At 38.5% G+C, this 18,307-nt stretch overlaps 2 protein-coding genes across 3 annotated transcripts in view; both read left to right on the forward strand.

Moving 5' to 3' along the window:
- LOC311081484 (zinc-alpha-2-glycoprotein-like) overlaps positions 1 to 18,307 on the forward strand; it is a gene marked incomplete at both ends in the record, with an annotated part of 524,658 nt that overhangs the window by 285,565 nt on the left and 220,786 nt on the right. The window lies entirely within an intron of this gene.
- LOC311097912 (GTPase IMAP family member 4-like) lies at positions 14,002 to 17,279 on the forward strand. Of its 2 annotated transcripts, XM_084137912.1 has the most exons (3): positions 14,002 to 14,036; positions 14,136 to 14,169; positions 15,878 to 17,279. In XM_084137912.1, exons 1-3 carry the CDS (start codon positions 14,034 to 14,036, stop codon positions 16,630 to 16,632), a joined length of 792 nt encoding a protein of 263 aa, XP_083994038.1. In that variant the 5' UTR covers positions 14,002 to 14,033; the 3' UTR covers positions 16,633 to 17,279. The 2 variants fall into 2 exon arrangements, with proteins under 2 accessions (XP_083994038.1, XP_083994037.1); XM_084137911.1 differs by lacking the exon at positions 14,002 to 14,036 and having other exon boundaries at positions 14,089 to 14,169.

Genomic DNA, 18,307 nt, shown 5'->3' on the forward strand with positions numbered 1-18,307 from the left:
GTGTTATGGCTGAGGCCGTTTTGTGTCTGTATGTTTTTTTTTTTTTTTTGTTTTTTTTTTTTTTTAAGCTTAAGCAGATACAGGCATTAACAGTTAATGTTCCGAGAGCCTATCGTGATCTGCAGCTGCTCAGGACTAGATATATAGGATAAGTGGCATTAAGCATCAAGAGGTTACAGTTTTTTTGCTAAGGAGGTGTTTGTTTAGTCTCTTCTTGAAGGCCTGAACATTCTTTGAGGTGATTTCACCTACTACAGTACAGGGGAGGCAGTTCCAAGTTGTTATAGCCGAATGAAGAAAACTCCTCCCCAAGCATTTGGTGTTGGACTTGGGGAGTTTTAGGGCGTGACACTTGGCAGTGTCCTCATCCTCCCCAATGATTTTCAGTGCCTTTTTCTGGATGTTGTCAAGCTGCCCAAGGGTGGTCTGTGATGCGTTCATCCAGGCAAGGCATGAGTACTCCATGGTACTCCTGACTTGTGCCTTGTAGACATTGGCCCTACCTTTGACATCAAGCTTGTTGGCCAACCTACGCAGAGCTCCAAGACGCTGTCCAGCACGCTTGCAGATGTTTGACAGGTGATTAGTCCATAACAACTTCTTATCGATACTAGGGCTGGGCGATTTAAATCGCGATATTGATATGCGCAGCTCGTCAGTAAAGCCGGTTCCTTGATTAGTAGTAAATCACCATCACCTGCTTTCAGATGGAGCGGCATTTAGGGCTGAGGAGATAATTAAGTGATTAATTTAGTGATGATTGAGCATTATTGAAGACACCTGATGTTAACAAGCAGAATCGCTGAAGAAGAAAATCACAAATTGTAAGTTACCATTAAGGTGATGGGTGTTTGCTTTAGTTGGGCTCTAGACCATTATATGTTTACTTTAATATTTACTGTTGTTTGTCTGCTGTTATTGATTAATAACAGTTAAATGAGCAAAGTAAATTGTTATCATAAAGTGTTGGTTATGTTTTGACATAATCATGCTGTGATCTGAAAAATGAAACATATTAAGATATTTTGGTTTAACATGTTAGCAGCAGTTTAGTGATTCTTCAGCCTATGATTATCAGTACTTCACTTATAATTCAAAATATTTAATTAACATTGTTCTGATCAAAAAGACGTTCAGACATATTCATTTAAAACACAGACATCAATAATCAGCCTGTGAATCTCAACAATGGTGACAATAATAAAGCATGTTGCAGTGGCTGCCACCAATCACAACTCATTAATGGCTCCCATCATGCATTGCGGTATGAATAAATTATGATCTGAATTGTCTATGTAATTTGCTTTTCCTCATTGACTATTCTGCTCCTCACCATTGTTGAGATGCATAGACTGAATCTTGACATCTGTTTGTGCCTATAAGAACGATTTTTGTTTTAAAACAACTTTTAAGAAATCCTTTATATTATATCAAAAATTCTGGTCATTTATTCAGATTCACAGTTATGCTGTAACCAACAACATAAATTAAAGTCAGAAAGAAGGATTTTAATGAGTTTAGTGATCAAGTTCAAATGATGATTGTCATAATATATCCAACACAGATCACTTTATATTCTTTGTGCAACTGGCAGTTTTAACTCAGACACAACAGCCAAATCAAAATGTAAAGTATTTACAAAAGGGTCAGAGACCAACTAAAGCAACTACCCATCACAATAATGGTAACTTACAATTTGCGATTTTCTCCTTCAGCGATTCTACTTGTTAACATCAGGTGTCTTCAATAATGCTCAATCATCACTAAATTAATCACTTAGTTATCTCATTAACTTAAACACTCTTGAGTGTGGACTCATACACTCCCAGGAGTGTCAATTTAACACTGGAGGTTTTGCTGTGTACAAAGAGCCGTAGTTAACTGACAAGCTGAGCCATATCGCATTAAATATCACTGGCGATACGTCCGCGATATTGATGTGATTTGGCTCAGCTTGTCAGTTAACTACGGCTCTTTGTAGTAAATGCCGCTCCATCTGAAAGCAGGTGATGGTGATTTACTACTAATCAAGGAACCGGCTTTACTGATGAGATGCGCATAACAATATCGCGATTTAAATCGCCCAGCCCTAATCGATACATAGTCCCAGAATATTCAACTGCTCAAAAAGGTCAATTCTGGTTGCCCCCAAAAAAAAGGTCCGGGCAGGATGGAGGCCTCTTTCTCGACAGAACCGTAGCCTTGCATTTGCTAGGCTCGAACGTGACCTTCCAGGTATCAGCCCACCTGCGAATATTCTCCAGGTCTTTATTTAGGGATGCTGCCACATTGGGACCATTAAGTGTCGTTACCGGGGCGTAAATGGTGGAATCATCCGCATATAGAAAAATGCTATTATCGCACTGTTCTACAACATCGTCTATGAAGATGGAGAATAATAGCGGGCCGAGAATGGATCCCTGGGGCACCGAGGCGTTGATTGATTGAGGTGATGAGGACTGACCAGAGAGCACGACCTGGATGGACCTTCCTTCCAGGTAGTTCTGTAGCCAAGAATGTAATGGCCCAGTTATGCCTTTAGCAGAAAGCTTATCCAGAAGGCCGTTGTGCCAAACCTGGTCGAAAGCTCCTTTAATGTCTAGTGCAACAATGTACACCTCACCTCCTTTGTCTAAGATGTTGTTCCACGTCTGCGACAAAACTGTAAGGAGGTCTGCTGAGCAGTGGTTCGGTTTAAATCCATATTGTTTATTAGAAATTAGTTTATGGCGGAAGAGGTAGCCCTGGAGCTGTTTATGAACTGAGGATTCCATCACTTTGCTAAGGACTGAGAGGAGGGATATGGGACGATAATTTGTTGGGTCTGATTTTGAGTCTCTTTTATGTATTGGTATCACTCTGGCGTTTTTCCATTGTTTGGGGAACACGCCATGTGAGAAGAGAAGTTGAAAGAGACGACTGAGGGGGCTGGCCAATTCTGCTGCACATTCTATAAGGACTTTTGTTGGTATTTCATCAGGTCCCGTTGCCTTTGCTGGGTCAAGGTTGCGAAGAATGTTTCTAATGTCTTTGGGTTTGAAGTGCACATAGGCAAAAGAGGATGTTGGTTGTTGGCACTGAGGCAACGATTGCGCAGATGCATCAAGCAAAGTACACTTCTCTGCAAAGGTTTGGCAGAAGATGTTAGCCTTTGCACTGGCACTGATGTGAGTGGTACCCCGGTGTTCAATGTTGTTGTTTGTTTGTTGGTCCTCTCTCTTGTTGTTTTACTTTTACTTCCTTAACCCTGCGCCATGAAGTACTACTCCGTCAATCATTAGGTTTATTTGAGATGAGCAAAATCTGCGCAGAACCGATCACCGGTGATCAGCGCGAGATGCATGCCGGTTAGAAATGTGTCCGAGTGCGGTCCGCCTTGCTCTGATGTCATGCTGACGTATGTCAATCTCTTGCGAGCGCTAGGCGGAGGTGTCGGATTCTGTAGTCGAGCGCAGTTGCTCTCCACCGACTGCGCTGATCAAAAGTATGATGGGAAACGACTTGCTGACGACACAGCTTAATGTTCATTGGTTTAAACAACCGTGATGTAATGCTCTCTTTTAAAATGTTTGATTTTAAAACTTTGATATCATGTTTTATGTGTATACGTACATTATGTGTGAATAAACTCTCTGACAGTGCGATATGGGTTATGTGATGTCATTTTTATATAAAAAATATATAGATATAGATATAGATATAGATATAGATATATGTCTGTATTAAAGAAAAAAATTATTGATAAATACGTATTTGGAATCGAATTAAATAACAAGTAGCCTACTTTGGGGGTCTTGTTCATTGTATTTATTCTCATATAAAAGCAACAGAACTTAAATTCCATCCAGTTTATTTGCAACACTGTGCACAAGTGTGAATCCCGCGATATCCATCTTTGATCTCACAGGTGTCAGATCCACTGCGAGAAGAGTGATCTTTCTGGCTTGCCTGCGCTTTTTTCACTCTTCTTCTCACTGCAGCCGCCTACTTTCGCATACATTTCAGGCGAGGCCAGGGCTGCGTTCAGCCCCGACAAAACGTTGCACAACGTTTTTTAAACAGAAACGGTGATGCGTTTAACACACTGTTCTGATGACGCAAGAGTTGCAACTATGGCAGCTGAGAAGGCCATTCTTTGTGTTCTTTGTGAAGAATTTTCTGAGCCTGATGAAGTCGGTATAAATATGTGTTTAATACTACAAAATATGCCCGATGTCACAGTTACTGCACTTGCCGCCCAGAACAAAAGAGAACATCCCAATCGAGTGAAGGGATTGCTGAAACTGAAATGGAAGCACACATCTTACCTAATTCAGACTAAAACACATCTATTTAGCCTCACATACCGACTTTATTTGTAGGTCATAATGTTTTAATACCCTGTATTTTCTTTCTCATTTTTAGGAAAAGCACTTAATTACCATTGTTTATTTCTATACCAATACACTTGCAATGAAGCTAAAAATATAAACAACTACATCATTATGTTGATATCCTATATTTTTTACAATAAAACTTTCGACAAACATGTCTTCTAATATCCTCAGTTGTTGCGTATACCGAGCTGCATCGAACACATTTGTAAATTACTTTCCTTGAACCCATTGTGCGAGTTCACTTTAATACCACGTGCTTTATACATGTTGCTGCTGATTGGACTGCACTTCTGACACACCCACCAAACAAGAGAAAATAGGCTTGTTTGAGATGAGCAAAATCTGCGCAGAACCGATCACCGGTGATCAGCGCGAGATGCATGCCGGTTAGAAATGTGTCCAAGTGCGGTCCGCCTTGCTCTGATGTCATGCTGACGTATGTCAAAAATCTCTCGCGATCGCAAGGCGCACCTGTCGGATTCTGCAGTCGAGCGCAGTTGCTCTCCACCGACTGCGCTGATCAAAAGCATGATGGGAAACGACTTACTGACGACACAGCTTAATGTTCATTGGTTTAAACAACCGTGATGTATAATTGTTCTGTTTTAAAGTAGGCTTGTTTGAGATGAGCAAAATCTGCGCAGAACCGATCACCGGTGATCAGCGCGAGATGCATGCCGGTTAGAAATGTGTCCGAGTGCGGTCCGCCTTGCTCTGATGTCATGCTGGCGTATGTCAAAAATCTCTCGCGAGCGCTAGGCGGAGGTGTCGGATTCTGCAGTCGAGCGCAGTTGCTCTCCACCATAGACTGTAAAAAAAGATGGACGACGCCCCTTCGCTCTCTTCCATTGATGAGAACTGAAGCCGCCAGAGTCCCGATATGGCGCTGACATATTGGATCTTGAGTCTGCGCAGTAGCGATTTCGGGACCAGACCTGCGCAGTAGTGAGCAGGAAGAAAAGCCGCGAAATCGACGCTCCGCCCTCACTCTCGCAGGGAAAGTGCATTCTGCACACTTTTTTAAAAATTGATTGCAGTACGACAAGAGGCTTATTAAAATAAAGTAAATACAATCTCCTCAGTCCTCCGAAGATCCCGAAAAAAATGTCCGTTGGTGCTTCAGTGACTACATCGCTCGAGAACCTGTCAATCACAGCTGTCAATCATGACGTTACACCACCGCATCACGTAACTAACTAAAAACCAACTTATTTTTGAAACAGACACTTGAACTTACATCAGCGTGATAAAAACGACAGCAAATGAAAGAAACCACCTTTGGAAAAAGATATTTGAAGTGTAATTTAATTGTTTAGTTGGTCTCGCGTCCCGTGGAATAACACGGGGAGGCGGGGCTTATGACCTATACTAGGACCAGTCACCGGGGGGCGATCGAGACGTTTTGGCTTCACTTTTCAGGGCTTTGTGCGGCACGCTTGCTCTCCAACGACTGCGCTGATCAAAAGCATGATGGGAAACGACTTGCTGACAACACAGCTTAATGCTCATTGGTTTAAACAACTGTGATGTATTGTTCTCTTTTAAAATGTTTGATTTTAAAACTCTAATATCATGTTGTATGTGTATATGTTATGTGTGAATATTCCCAAACTATCTGACAGTGTGATCTCTTTGGGTTATGCAATTTAATTTTTATTAAAAAAAATAAAAAAAATAAAAACACACAGAAAAAATTATTGATAAACATGTATTTGGAATGGAACTAAATAACAAGTACTTTGGGTGTCTTGTTCATTTTATTTATTTTCATATAAAAGCAACAGAACTCGAATTACATCCAGTTTATTAGCAACACTGTGCACGAGCGTGAATCCCGCGATATCCGTCTTTGATCTCGCAGACCTGTGTCAGATCCACTGCGAGAGGAGAGAACTGTCCGGCTTGCCTGCGCTTTTTTCACTCCTCCTCTCACTGCAGCCGCCTACTCTCGCAAACATTACAGGCGAGGCAAGGCGCATCTCAAACAAGCCTATTGTATCTCAAACCCCGCTGCACACCGGTGCACGCCGTTTCCAGGAAACATGACGTTCAACCCGGAAACCGTAGCAAAACGTTGCGCACCGTAAACAATATTGTTGGATGCGATGACGTCATATCCACTCCTATCCAATCATCGGACGCCGGAATCCATAAAACTTATACAACCAGCTCGTTGCTTGATGTTCTCTTGAAAGCCTTTGATTATGTAATGGGGGTAAAACCGTAGTACAGGTAATTCACTTATGTCATGTAGACTATGACACCTACCAACGCAATATATGCATCAGCCAATGTGTTAATACAGGAAATACATATAACATTTGCTAATTTAGTTGTTATGGGACAAAATGTAAAAATAAAAGAGGGTTAACCATCCCAACCTGAATGACTTCATTCTTATTAATATTTATTTATTTTTAAAGTGTTGTTAATGTGAAATACTAAATAAATTATTGTATTTAAAATTGTATTCATATTTAATTTTATTAAAATTAAACAATAATAGTTTATCGTAATTGAATAACTGATGACTGACAAAGCAGAATCCCAGTAAAAGAGAACTATCTGAAAGTTCAAATCATTCTTTGACTTACATACTGGCATATAAATAGTTACATTGGCCGTATTTAAACAAGATTATGTCATGATAGAAAGTTAAAAACACCGTAAAATCAAATGATTTCACTCAACTAGGTCTCAGTAGAAGCAAAGATGCCTGATTTGCACATATAATTCATGGAAATATTAAACAATTAATATAATAATACTAGAATGCATTTCCGGAGGAACTGCGAAGTGTGCTTGCTCGGGTGCGGTTCACTAACGTGAGCAGGAAGTGGATAAGGGTGCGTTGAAGTTTGCTTGATCTGAGAATTTCAACAATAGTACTTTTTTCAAGATTGTGCAAAAAGGTGAAAAGTTATGTGCATTTTGGGTGATGAAATAGTAGCCTATTGAAAAGAAGCTGACAGTCTTAATTTACTGTATCCAATAAGCCAATACAAAACTCACCCAGCTGTTCTGTGGTTGAGTGTTCCCTTTGATTAGGAACAAATTTACTATCTTAAATTAAGGTCTACTGTAATTAGCGATGCTTTGATTGCTGCTGTCAAGATGATTGTCATCACACAGAAATGCTGATTTTATAATAGCCTACTGTCAGTCCTCATATTGTAATTAAATGAAAAACGCTATCAGTTTCACTATTAGCTTACTCTAGCGATGCAATCGCAGCAACATGGATAACGCTGTTTGGCCTTGCCTAACTTTATATGACATATGCGCCACATGCTAGAATGTGGGAATTGCGCATAATTTAAACCATTCCCGCAAGGTTAGCTTATAGTGCGAGAAATTCCCGCACAAATATATTCGCTTCATCTCAGAGCAAATTATTCAAAAATAAATTCACAGATGCGAGAAAAAATATGTCAAACTGTCTTTTATTTTCAAATTGAATTCCTCAATCAGCGCTGGACCGGCATTTTCTGTCTTCCGCTGAGCCCTGGCCGTAGACAGATCATGTTTCACGCTGTCAATGCAGTGGTCTGCGTTGCGCTGATCTTACCCCCAATTTCCACCGGATGCGTAACGGCTGCGGAACGGCTCCGCTGCGTGACAGCTCCGTGTTCCGTCGTCCGTCAATACCCACCAGGTCCGGATTTGTTGCGGAACGGCTGCGGTCATGACTGACAGCTGAAGTCACGAGGACCCACGAGATCTCGCGAATTCACGTATGATCGCGGGATATAAGTGCTCAATTGCTGCGGAGCTCTCCGGCATCCGGCAAAAATAGAAGCTCTGCGTATCTGCTCCGGAGGGCTGCGGATCGCCGGAGTCGGAACGCAGCTGTACCGCATTCAGTGGAAATACACTCATTGACTTTAATGGAAACCTATTGACTCCGCCGCCGTGACGGAGCCGTAACGCAGCCGGTGGAAATTGGGGGTTATTCACACCCACACAGCAAAAGGACTCCGCAGCGAATCCGCCGTGGAGGTATCGCGGCTTCCAGAACAGACCCATGAAACGGGGTCAGGGTATATTCTGGCAAACCGTTTGCCAATCACGTCTAGCAATCGGCAAAGCAAACTGTGGTACACGCCATTTACCAACAAGCGATGGGTAATTCGCAAAGCACAATGCTATTTTCTGTTTTCCCAGCACGATACCATAGAACGGCATAAAGTAAGAGGTTTGAGAAGTAAGAGGCGGGGCACCAGTTAAAACATTTCAAAGTTAAAGTTCACGCAAACAGGTATTAATAGACAAGGTTTAGTCAAATATTGATTGTTTATAGCTGAATTAGTTATATATACAATTATACACAACCGATTTTATTGGTTTATAGCCTACAGCAATCTTATTGGCGTAGACGGAGGCATGAGCATATAGCCTACGCATGTACACGTCTCGTACGAGTTTATGAATGATCTATGACGCTGTTTGGCCGTACTACAGAAATATTAAGTGATAACCATGACGATTTTAGTAACAATCAATTGACCCTTCGCTAAGCCCCGCCCTCCTTAGTTACTGTTGCTACGCCTGTCAAGCTTTTGCGCCTGGCACGTCTATTACAGTATGTATGCACCGGTTTCAGACATTCCCAAGGAGATAATTAGTCATTTTTGGCGAACAGGTGAAAATCTGAGAGAGCAAGACAAAAGGGACTGCAGTATGCATTCGAGGGATATATCCACGACATAATATGCAAACGATTAGAGAATAATTTCATACGCTGACCATTCAAATGGGAAACACACAAATTGAGGAACAGCTATGTGCATGCACAGCAGGGTGAGTGAAATTTGAAAATCTAATATTTATAAATCAAACAGCTTATCCATAAGTATTGTGGAATAAACACAAGACATTAGCCTGACCACTTTGCAATGATAACATTCTCCCGCTTATATTTTTAGTGCGCCAGGCTACAGCTCACACGTCGTGGGTCACATAAGTGACTAACATTACTGTTATGAACTGATTAAGTTTGCATACCAACCTTTTCCTTGGAGAATCTCCGGCAAGCCCCCTGATGTTCCCTCCTTTTACTAACTACCTTTTACTTATACTAGAACTAACACCGGGAGAGTCGCGATCGGATTGGGGTACTAGTTTAGCCGTCGATTAACAAAATGCTGAAATATATTTTTAAGTAACGTTAAGTTATGTCAGTGAGCCTCCGTCTTGCCTTTAATCACACTGCTTGATCCACGAGCTGGACAATAACTTTATTCTAGAGCTGCTATAAAGCCAAAACACTTTACTTTTAATTTCCTATTACACAGTAAATTCCACAGTGTTAAATCAACACTGCTCAGAGCAAATATGGTCCCACTAGGGCTGGGCGATTTAAATCGCGATATTGTTATGCGCAGCTCGTCAGTAAAGCCGGTTCCTTGATTAGTAGTAAATCACCATCACCTGCTTTCAGATGAAGCGGCATTTAGGGCTGATGAGATAATTAAGTGATTAATTTAGTGATGATTGAGCATTATTGAAGACACCTGATGTTAACAAGCAGAATCACTGAAGGAGAAAATCACAAATTGTAAGTTACCATTAAGGTGATGGGTGTTTGCTTTAGTTGGGCTCTAGACCATTATCTGTTTCCTTTAATAGTTACTGCTGTTTGTCTGCTATTATTGATGTATAACAGTTAAATGTACAAAGTAAAATGTTATCTTATAGTGTTGGTTATGTTTTGACATAATCACACTGTGATCTGAAAAATGAAACATATTAAGATAGTTTGGTTTAACTTGTTAGCAGTAGTTTTGTGATTCTTCAGCCTATGATTATCAGGACTTTACTTATAATTCAAAATATTTAATAAACATTGATCTGATCAAAAAGATGTTCAGACATATTCATTTAAAACACAAACATCAATAATCAGCCTGTGAATCTCAACAATGGTGACAATAATAAAGCATGTTGCAGTGGCTGCCACCAATCACAACTCATTAATGGCTCCCATCATGCATTGCGGTATGAATAAATTATGATCTGAATTGTCTATGTAATTTACTTTTCCTCATTGAATATTCTGCTCCTCACCATTGTTGAGATGCATAGACTGAATCTTGACATCTGTGTGTGCCTAAAGGAACGATTTTTCTTTTAGAAACTTTTAAGAAATCCTTTATATTATATCAAAAATTCTGGCCATTTATTTAGATTCACAGTTATGCTTTAACCAACAACATAAATCGAATTCAGAAAGAAGGATCTAAATGAGCTCAGTGATCAAGTTCAAATGATGATTGTCATAATATATCCAACACAGATCACTTTTTATTCTTTGTTCAACTGGCAGTTTTAACTCAGATACAACCGTCAAACAAAATCTAAAGTAGCGAACACATATGGCTCAGAGCCCAACTAAAGCAACTACCCATCACAATAATGGTAACTTACAATTTGCGATTTTCTCCTTCAGCGATTCTACTTGTTAACATCAGGTGTCTTCAATAATGCTCAATCATCACTAAATTAATCACTTAGTTATCTCATTAACTTAAACACTCTTGAGTGTGGACTCATACACTCCCAGGGGTGTTAATTTAACACTGGAGGTTTTGCTGTACGTACAAAGAGCCGTAGTTAACTGACAAGCTGAGCCATATCGCATTAAAAATCGCTGGCGATACGTCCGCGATATTGATGTGATTTGGCTCAGCTTGTCAGTTAACTACGGCTCTTTGTAGTAAATGCCGCTCCATCTGAAAGCAGGTGATGGCGATTTACTACTAATCAAGGAACCGGCTTTACTGACGAGATGCGCATAACAATATCGCGATTTAAATCGCCCAGCCCTAGGTCCCACTCTACAGAGTGTTAAAGTAACACTAAAGCGGTGTTAAAGTTAATGAGATAATTAAGTGATTAATTTAGTGATGATTGATCATTATTGAAGACACCTGATGTTAAAGGGATACTCCACTTTTTTCGGAAATAAGCTCATTTTACAACTCCCCCAGAGTTAAACAGATGAGTTTTACCGTTTTAGAATCCATTCAGCCGAACTCCGGGTCTGACGGTACCACTTTTAGCATAGTTTAGCACAGATCATTGATTCTGATGAGTCCAGTAGTCAAGTCAAGTCAAGTCAAGTATATTTGTATAGCGCTTTTCACAATACAGATTGTATCAAAGCAGCTTCACAGTATTAAATTAAAATAATACAACAAGGTTTGTTTCTAGTGGAATTTATTGATAAAATCAAATTAGATATCCCCAGAATATCCCCAACTGAGCAAGCCAAAGGCAACAGTGGCAAGGAACCGAAAAACTCCATCAAGTGACCTAATAGTGTCCTAAAACTCCATCAGGTGACCCAATGGAGAAAAAAAAAAACCTTGGGAGAACCCAGGCTCAGTCGGGGGCCAGTTCTCCTCTGGCGTTTATTAACTAGAGGCCGGATTGTAATTTGAACTGTAAGATTAAAAATATTATATGAATGCCTGGCTGAAGAGATGCGACTTTAATCTAGTTTTAAACTGGGAGAGCGAGTCTGAGCAACGAACAGTATCAGGAAGGCTATTCCAGAGTTTTGGAGCTAAATGTGAAAATGCTCTCCCTCCTTTGGTGGTTCTGGATATCCTAGGTATGACCAAAAGCCTTGAATTTAGTGATCTTAAAGAGCGCGATGGATTATAGGGCGATAGAAGATCCGTTAAATATACTGGAGCTAAGCCGTTTAGGGCTTTATAAGTCAGTAGCAATACCTTGTAATTAATACGGAACTTTATAGGTAACCAATGCAGTGATGATAAAATCGGTGTTATATGATCATATTTTCTTGATCTAGTAAGAACTCTAGCGGCGGCATTTTGGACTAACTGTAGCTTGTTAATTGAGGATGCAGGACAACCGGCTAATAAAGCATTACAGTAATCTAGTCTCGAGGTCATGAATGCATGAACTAACTTTTCTGCATCAGAAACTGATAGCATGTTACGTAGCTTAGCAATGTTTCTAAGGTGGAAAAAGGCGGTTTTTGTAACATATGAAATATGATTTTTGAAAGACAGGTTGCAATCGAGTATAACACCCAGGTCTTTTACTGTAGAGGATAAAGTAACAGGACATCCTACTATATTAAAGTTGTATTGCGAGAGGTTTTGTGGGCGGTTTTTTGAACCGATAAGTAGTACCTCTGTTTTGTCTGGATTTAATAAAAGAAAATTACGCGTCATCCAATCTTTTATATCTTTAACACACTCTGTCAATTTGGATAATTTAGCGTTTTCATCTGGCCGTGATGAAATATATATTTGAGTGTCATCAGCATAACAATGGAAACTAATTCCATGTTTCCTTATAATATTTCCAAGTGGCATCATATATACTGAGAATAATAGAGGGCCTAACACAGATCCCTGCGGCACTCCATAGTTTACTGGAGTTATGATCGATTTTTCTCCATTTAAATAGACAAAATGGTAGCGGTCAGATAAGTATGATCTAAACCAGCTTAATGCTTGTCCTTGAACACCAGTATAATTTTGTAGTCGATCTAAGAGTATAGTTTACTGTTTAGTCAAATCCAACTTTTTGTCCTCATTACTATTTATGATGTTGTAATGTATCTATTTTAAGTCTATATTATGGCATATCATATGTCTTCATAAATCTACATCTACATCAGCCCAGAGTGACTAAATCTTCAGGGAATATGAGCCATAACTTTTATCTGCTAATCATTTACAGGTTTCACAATAGTCACTATGATGATGGTCTTTGATGTAATTGTGTTATACAAGTGATATAAAGTGTCCCACACAAATTTATAATTAAATATCAGTATAGTTTCAAACAGACTTGTATCAAGTCATCATTATAATCAAGTAAAAATGACTGCTCTCTGTTATCTGCGGTTTCATCTTAGACTCAGTAAATTTCCATTGAGCTCTTTCTGGTTTTCATGTGGGTGGAGCAGATCACATCTGGAGAGTTTATAAATCTGTGACGGGTCAAAAACTGAAACTAAACTACACAGTTCAAGCGTCTGAAGATCAGCATTGCAGTGAGTATTTAAAAAAAAACATATTTACATTTTAACAGTAGATTTAACATGGATATTTGTCTTGTTTTAGTCAGTGTGTTATAAAACAGACACAGAAAAGTTTGCTGGTGATGCTGGAACAAAAGATGAACCCAGAGAAGAAACTTGAACTTTTAACTGGTCCTAAACAGTTTAGTGTTCTAAATCTGTGAACCCAGTGTTTTATTAGGACTTCATTTTCACCAAAGTTATCCCTTTTTACCAGCTTCAAGCTTCCTATCTGTTGGTATGCAAACATTTCAGTACCTAGATATTTGGCATGTAAAATAATATCCAGATAAAATCACACGGTCTGTTTCCTGTCTGGAGAACAAAGAGTAAAAAAACAGAAGTCAGAAGCTCTGCAACTGCAGCTCACAGATAAACAGCGCTGATTATTTTTAACATTTATTTTTAGTTTTGTTTGAGTTTTTGAATAGAAAGGAATGAAATGAAACTTAACTTTTAAAACGGGGTTTAAAACTGTGTTTTCCATATTTTGTATGTTTCTGTTCACTGGATACATTTGTGCAAAATTATAATGAAGATTTGCTGTTTTTACAGATCCCGGAGCTCAGCTACGAACAGAACGACAGCAGACAATGGTATAAAAACATTAATTCAGACACTTTTCCTCTAAAATCATAGACACATTTTTATTATTACAATACTTTATTATGAATGTGTCTGATAATCTCACACAGGCTGTAAATCTGCGTCACAGGAGGAATTATGCAGGTAAATCTTGTATTGACAACACACACACACACACACACACACAATCACACAATAAATGATGTTTTATAAACAAAGTTCGGGAGGAGCACGTTCAAATAAGCAATCCAATCTACACAGCAAAAACTCCAGTGTTAAATTAACACTCCTGGGAGTGTATATGAGTCCACACTCAAGAGTGTAAAGTGTTAAAATATGAGTGTTAAATTAACACTCAAGAGTGTTAAAGTTAATGAGCTAATTAAGTGATTAGTTTAGTGATGATTGAGCATTATTGAAGACACCTGATGTTAACAAGCAGAATCACTGAAGGAGGAAATCACTAATTGTAAGCCACCGTTAAGGTGATGGGTGTTTGCTTTAGTTGGACTCTTGACTCTTATATGTTTACTTTAAATTTTGCTTGTCTGCTGTTATTGATTTATAACAGTCAGATGAACAAAGAGACAATGTGATCTGATGGTGTTGGTTATGTTTTGACATAATCATGTTGTGATCCGTAAAACAAAACTTATTGAGATGGCTTACCTTGTTAATTACATCAGCTCTGTGATTCTACAGCACATGATTTTCAGTATTTTTCATATAATCCAAAAATATTTCATAATCATTGTTCTGATCAAAAGACTTTTAGATGAATTAATTTAGAAACACAGACATCAATAATCAGCCTGTGAATCTCAACAATGGTGACAATAATAAAGCATGTTGCAGTGTCTGCCACCAATCACAACTCATTAATGGCTCCCATCATGCATTGCGGTATGAATAAATTATGATCTGAATTGTCTATGTAATTTACTTTCCTAATTGAATATTCTGCTCGTCACCATTGTTGAGATGCATAGACTGAATCTTGACATCTGTGTGTGCCTAAGAGAAAGTTTTTTTTTTTCAAAACAACTTTTAAGAATTCCTTTGTATTATATCTGAAATTCTGGATATTTATGCAGATTCACAGTTATGCTGTAATCAACAACATAAATCTAAGTCAGAAATAAGGATCTTAATGAGTTCTGTGATCATTTTCAAATGATGATTGTCATAACCAACACCATCAGATCACTTTTTTTCTTTGTTCAACTGGCAGTTATAAGATACAACAGCCAAACAAAATTTAAAGTAAATGTATAAGGGTCAAGAGCCCGACTAAAGCAAACACTGATCACCATAATGGTAACTTACAATTTGAGATTTTCTCCTTCAGTGATTCTGCTTGTTAACATCAGGTGTCTTCAATAATGATCAATCATCACTAAACTAATCACTTAATTAGCTCATTAACTTTAACACTCTTGAGTGTTAATTTAACACTCATATTTTAACACTTTACACTCTTGAGTGTGGACTCATATACACTCCCAGGAGTGTTAATTTAACACTGGAGTTTTTGCTCTGTACTCTCATCAAACAATTATGTCTACCCTAATCAGCATGACTAGAAGTATATATATATCCACACTGTCAACTCACCTAATATTCCTTGACAGTTTTTCAGCATCCCTCCACCACCCCGACTCCTCACTCTTGGCTTAATCTTTACAGCCAGGGATACGGGGGGAGTACTCTGGGTTCGGGCCGAATACCGAGCCCGGAGCCCTCTCCTCGGACAGCACGCCAAATACGCATTTATTCTATCTAACTTATTTGTAAGTGTGAACTAGTGAATATGCAGATTGATGAATATTTTCTCTCTTCCTGGAACATGTAGAAGCGCCACTGCAGAACAATGGCCAATTTAATATCGTCCTCCTGGGGAAAACCGGAGCTGGGAAAAGTTCCTCAGGGAACACTATACTGGGAGAGAACAGATTCCCATGTAAAAGAAGTCTGTCTGCTGTTACTGATAGATCTAGTGTTAAGAGATCTGTGATTAATGGCAGATCTGTGTCGGTCATCGACACTCCTGGGTTTTTCTGTACTAATCTTTCCAAAGAGCAGCTCTCCAGGGAGTTTGCGAGGAGTGTGTATCTCTCCGCTCCAGGAGTTCATGCGTTTTTATTCGTTGTGCCGTTCGGTAGATTCACAGAGCAGGAGGAAGAGATATTGACAAAAGTGCAGAAGGTTTATGGTAAAGATGTGCTGAAGCATGTTATTATCCTCTTCACATACGGGGATGAGTGTGACAGAGAGAATATGCAGGCAGAGATTAATGGGAATCCAGTTGTCAAAAGAGTGGTAGAGAAATGTCAGGGTTATCATGTGCTCAACAACAGAGATCTGACTGACAGAGATCAGGTCAATAATCTACTGCTGAAGATTGACTCAATGATCTACAGGAATAAAGGATACTACACTAGTGAGATGTACGAATGGGCACAGGTGACCACATGGGAATACTACTGGAAAAAACATAAGGACTTTTTTATTGCGATAATTGACTTTTTTCTGAACCTGAGTAAAATATTTGATTTAGGCTACTGGACAGAACGCATGGTGACATACACAAGTCTCTCATCAAACTGAGAATTCATTCTTTGATTTAATGCATAAAACCAGATTAAATATAACCTAAATGTGGGTGACAGCCTGATCTGTTTATGAGGGGATAGTATTGGAACAAAATAAAAATAATAATAATAATTGATGTAATGGACGTCTCTGAGTGTGTCATTATATTTTAATATTGTATTTAAACATGTTTGAAAAGATGGATGTTAAGTGTTAAAACAGATCATATTTGGCCCTCAGACAGTATGGTATACAAGATTACTATTTTATCTTTACATGTTTGAATCATGTAAAATATTGAATCTTACAACAGATATTTTATGCCTTACTGCATATTCAACAGGTTCACAGGTTCATATTAACAGTCCCTTTCTGCTATTTGAAATGATAGATTGCTTTACTGTAAGAAAATGTTCTGAAATATGAAATAACTTTGTCAGAACATCTTCTGCTCTGTTACTGTGATTTAATGCTGTTGCTTATAGTTTTTTATGCTTGGTGATTTTCAAGTGGAAATTTATCATCTTTATAATCTAATAATCATTATAATCTTTAAAATGTTGAGTGTTATTTCTGTACATGTACTGAAATGTATTCATACCACCTGTTCAACCCTGACAGTACTGACAAATGTACAGTATGACATCTACAAGATAATAAACTCTGACAAGAACTTATTGTCCTGTAACTTTATTTCAACCTACATTTTTTTACTCAGAAATGACAAGTAAAACCCCTTTGAAGTAGACAATCTGAAAGTAAATTCTTGTAAGACATTGTGTATATGAGGATTTGGAAATTTGACTCTCTCAGCTGATGATGATGTGGGCAATCTGGAAATCTGGGGAAGGAACATTGATTTTATTGTTAAAAAATTACAGGAGGCTATTACAATAGTTGAAGAATGGTCATGGGGAAAAAAGAGAGGAGGAAAAAGAAAAGCTTCAATACAGGACAGTAATACAGAAAGCAACATAACTTCAAGTTAATCAGTTAAAAGTTAGTCCAACAGTAACGCTACCACTAATAAAACTTTGGTTACTTTCAGACACCACAGTAGATTTTACATTGTTAAAAAAGAAAAACAAGGATAATAAATGTACTTAATATAAGATGCAGATGTATATTAATGAGTATCACAGCTATGCACAGATTCAATTTGATCAGTATTGATAAAATAATAGGAGATAGTACACACCCGCTGCATTTGGACTTTGAGTGGATGCCCCTGGGACGACGTCTAAGGGTAATTAAATGTTCTACAAATCGCTATAAATTTACTTTTGTGCCTGAAACAATACATGTATGTAATAAAAGTGAATTTTTTGATCACTGTTTTATGTGAGGCACCATGTAAGCTCAAACTAATTGCCCCACAGGGGTAATAAAGCTCTAAACTAAACTAAAGCTATGCACAGATACACAGATGCATCTAAGAGTTTAGACAATTTAGGTTGTTTCAGTTATCAATAAGGAAAATGATCAGTGATGAGTTATCTGTTTATACAGGACAAATTATTTCACTCTTATTAGCAACACAGTGGTTAGAGGAGATAAGACCTTTGAAATCAGGTGTTTGTTTTGTTCAGACTCAAAGTTGATCATTGGCTAGCTTACAATATAGTCACTCGGAAAGTAGACCAGATATTTTAATAGAAATACAGCAAATATTGTACAGAATTCAAATTAC

The sequence above is a fragment of the Abramis brama genome (assembly GCF_963993115.1).
Source record: "Abramis brama genome assembly, chromosome: 1".
Lineage (NCBI taxonomy): Eukaryota > Metazoa > Chordata > Actinopteri > Cypriniformes > Leuciscidae > Abramis > Abramis brama.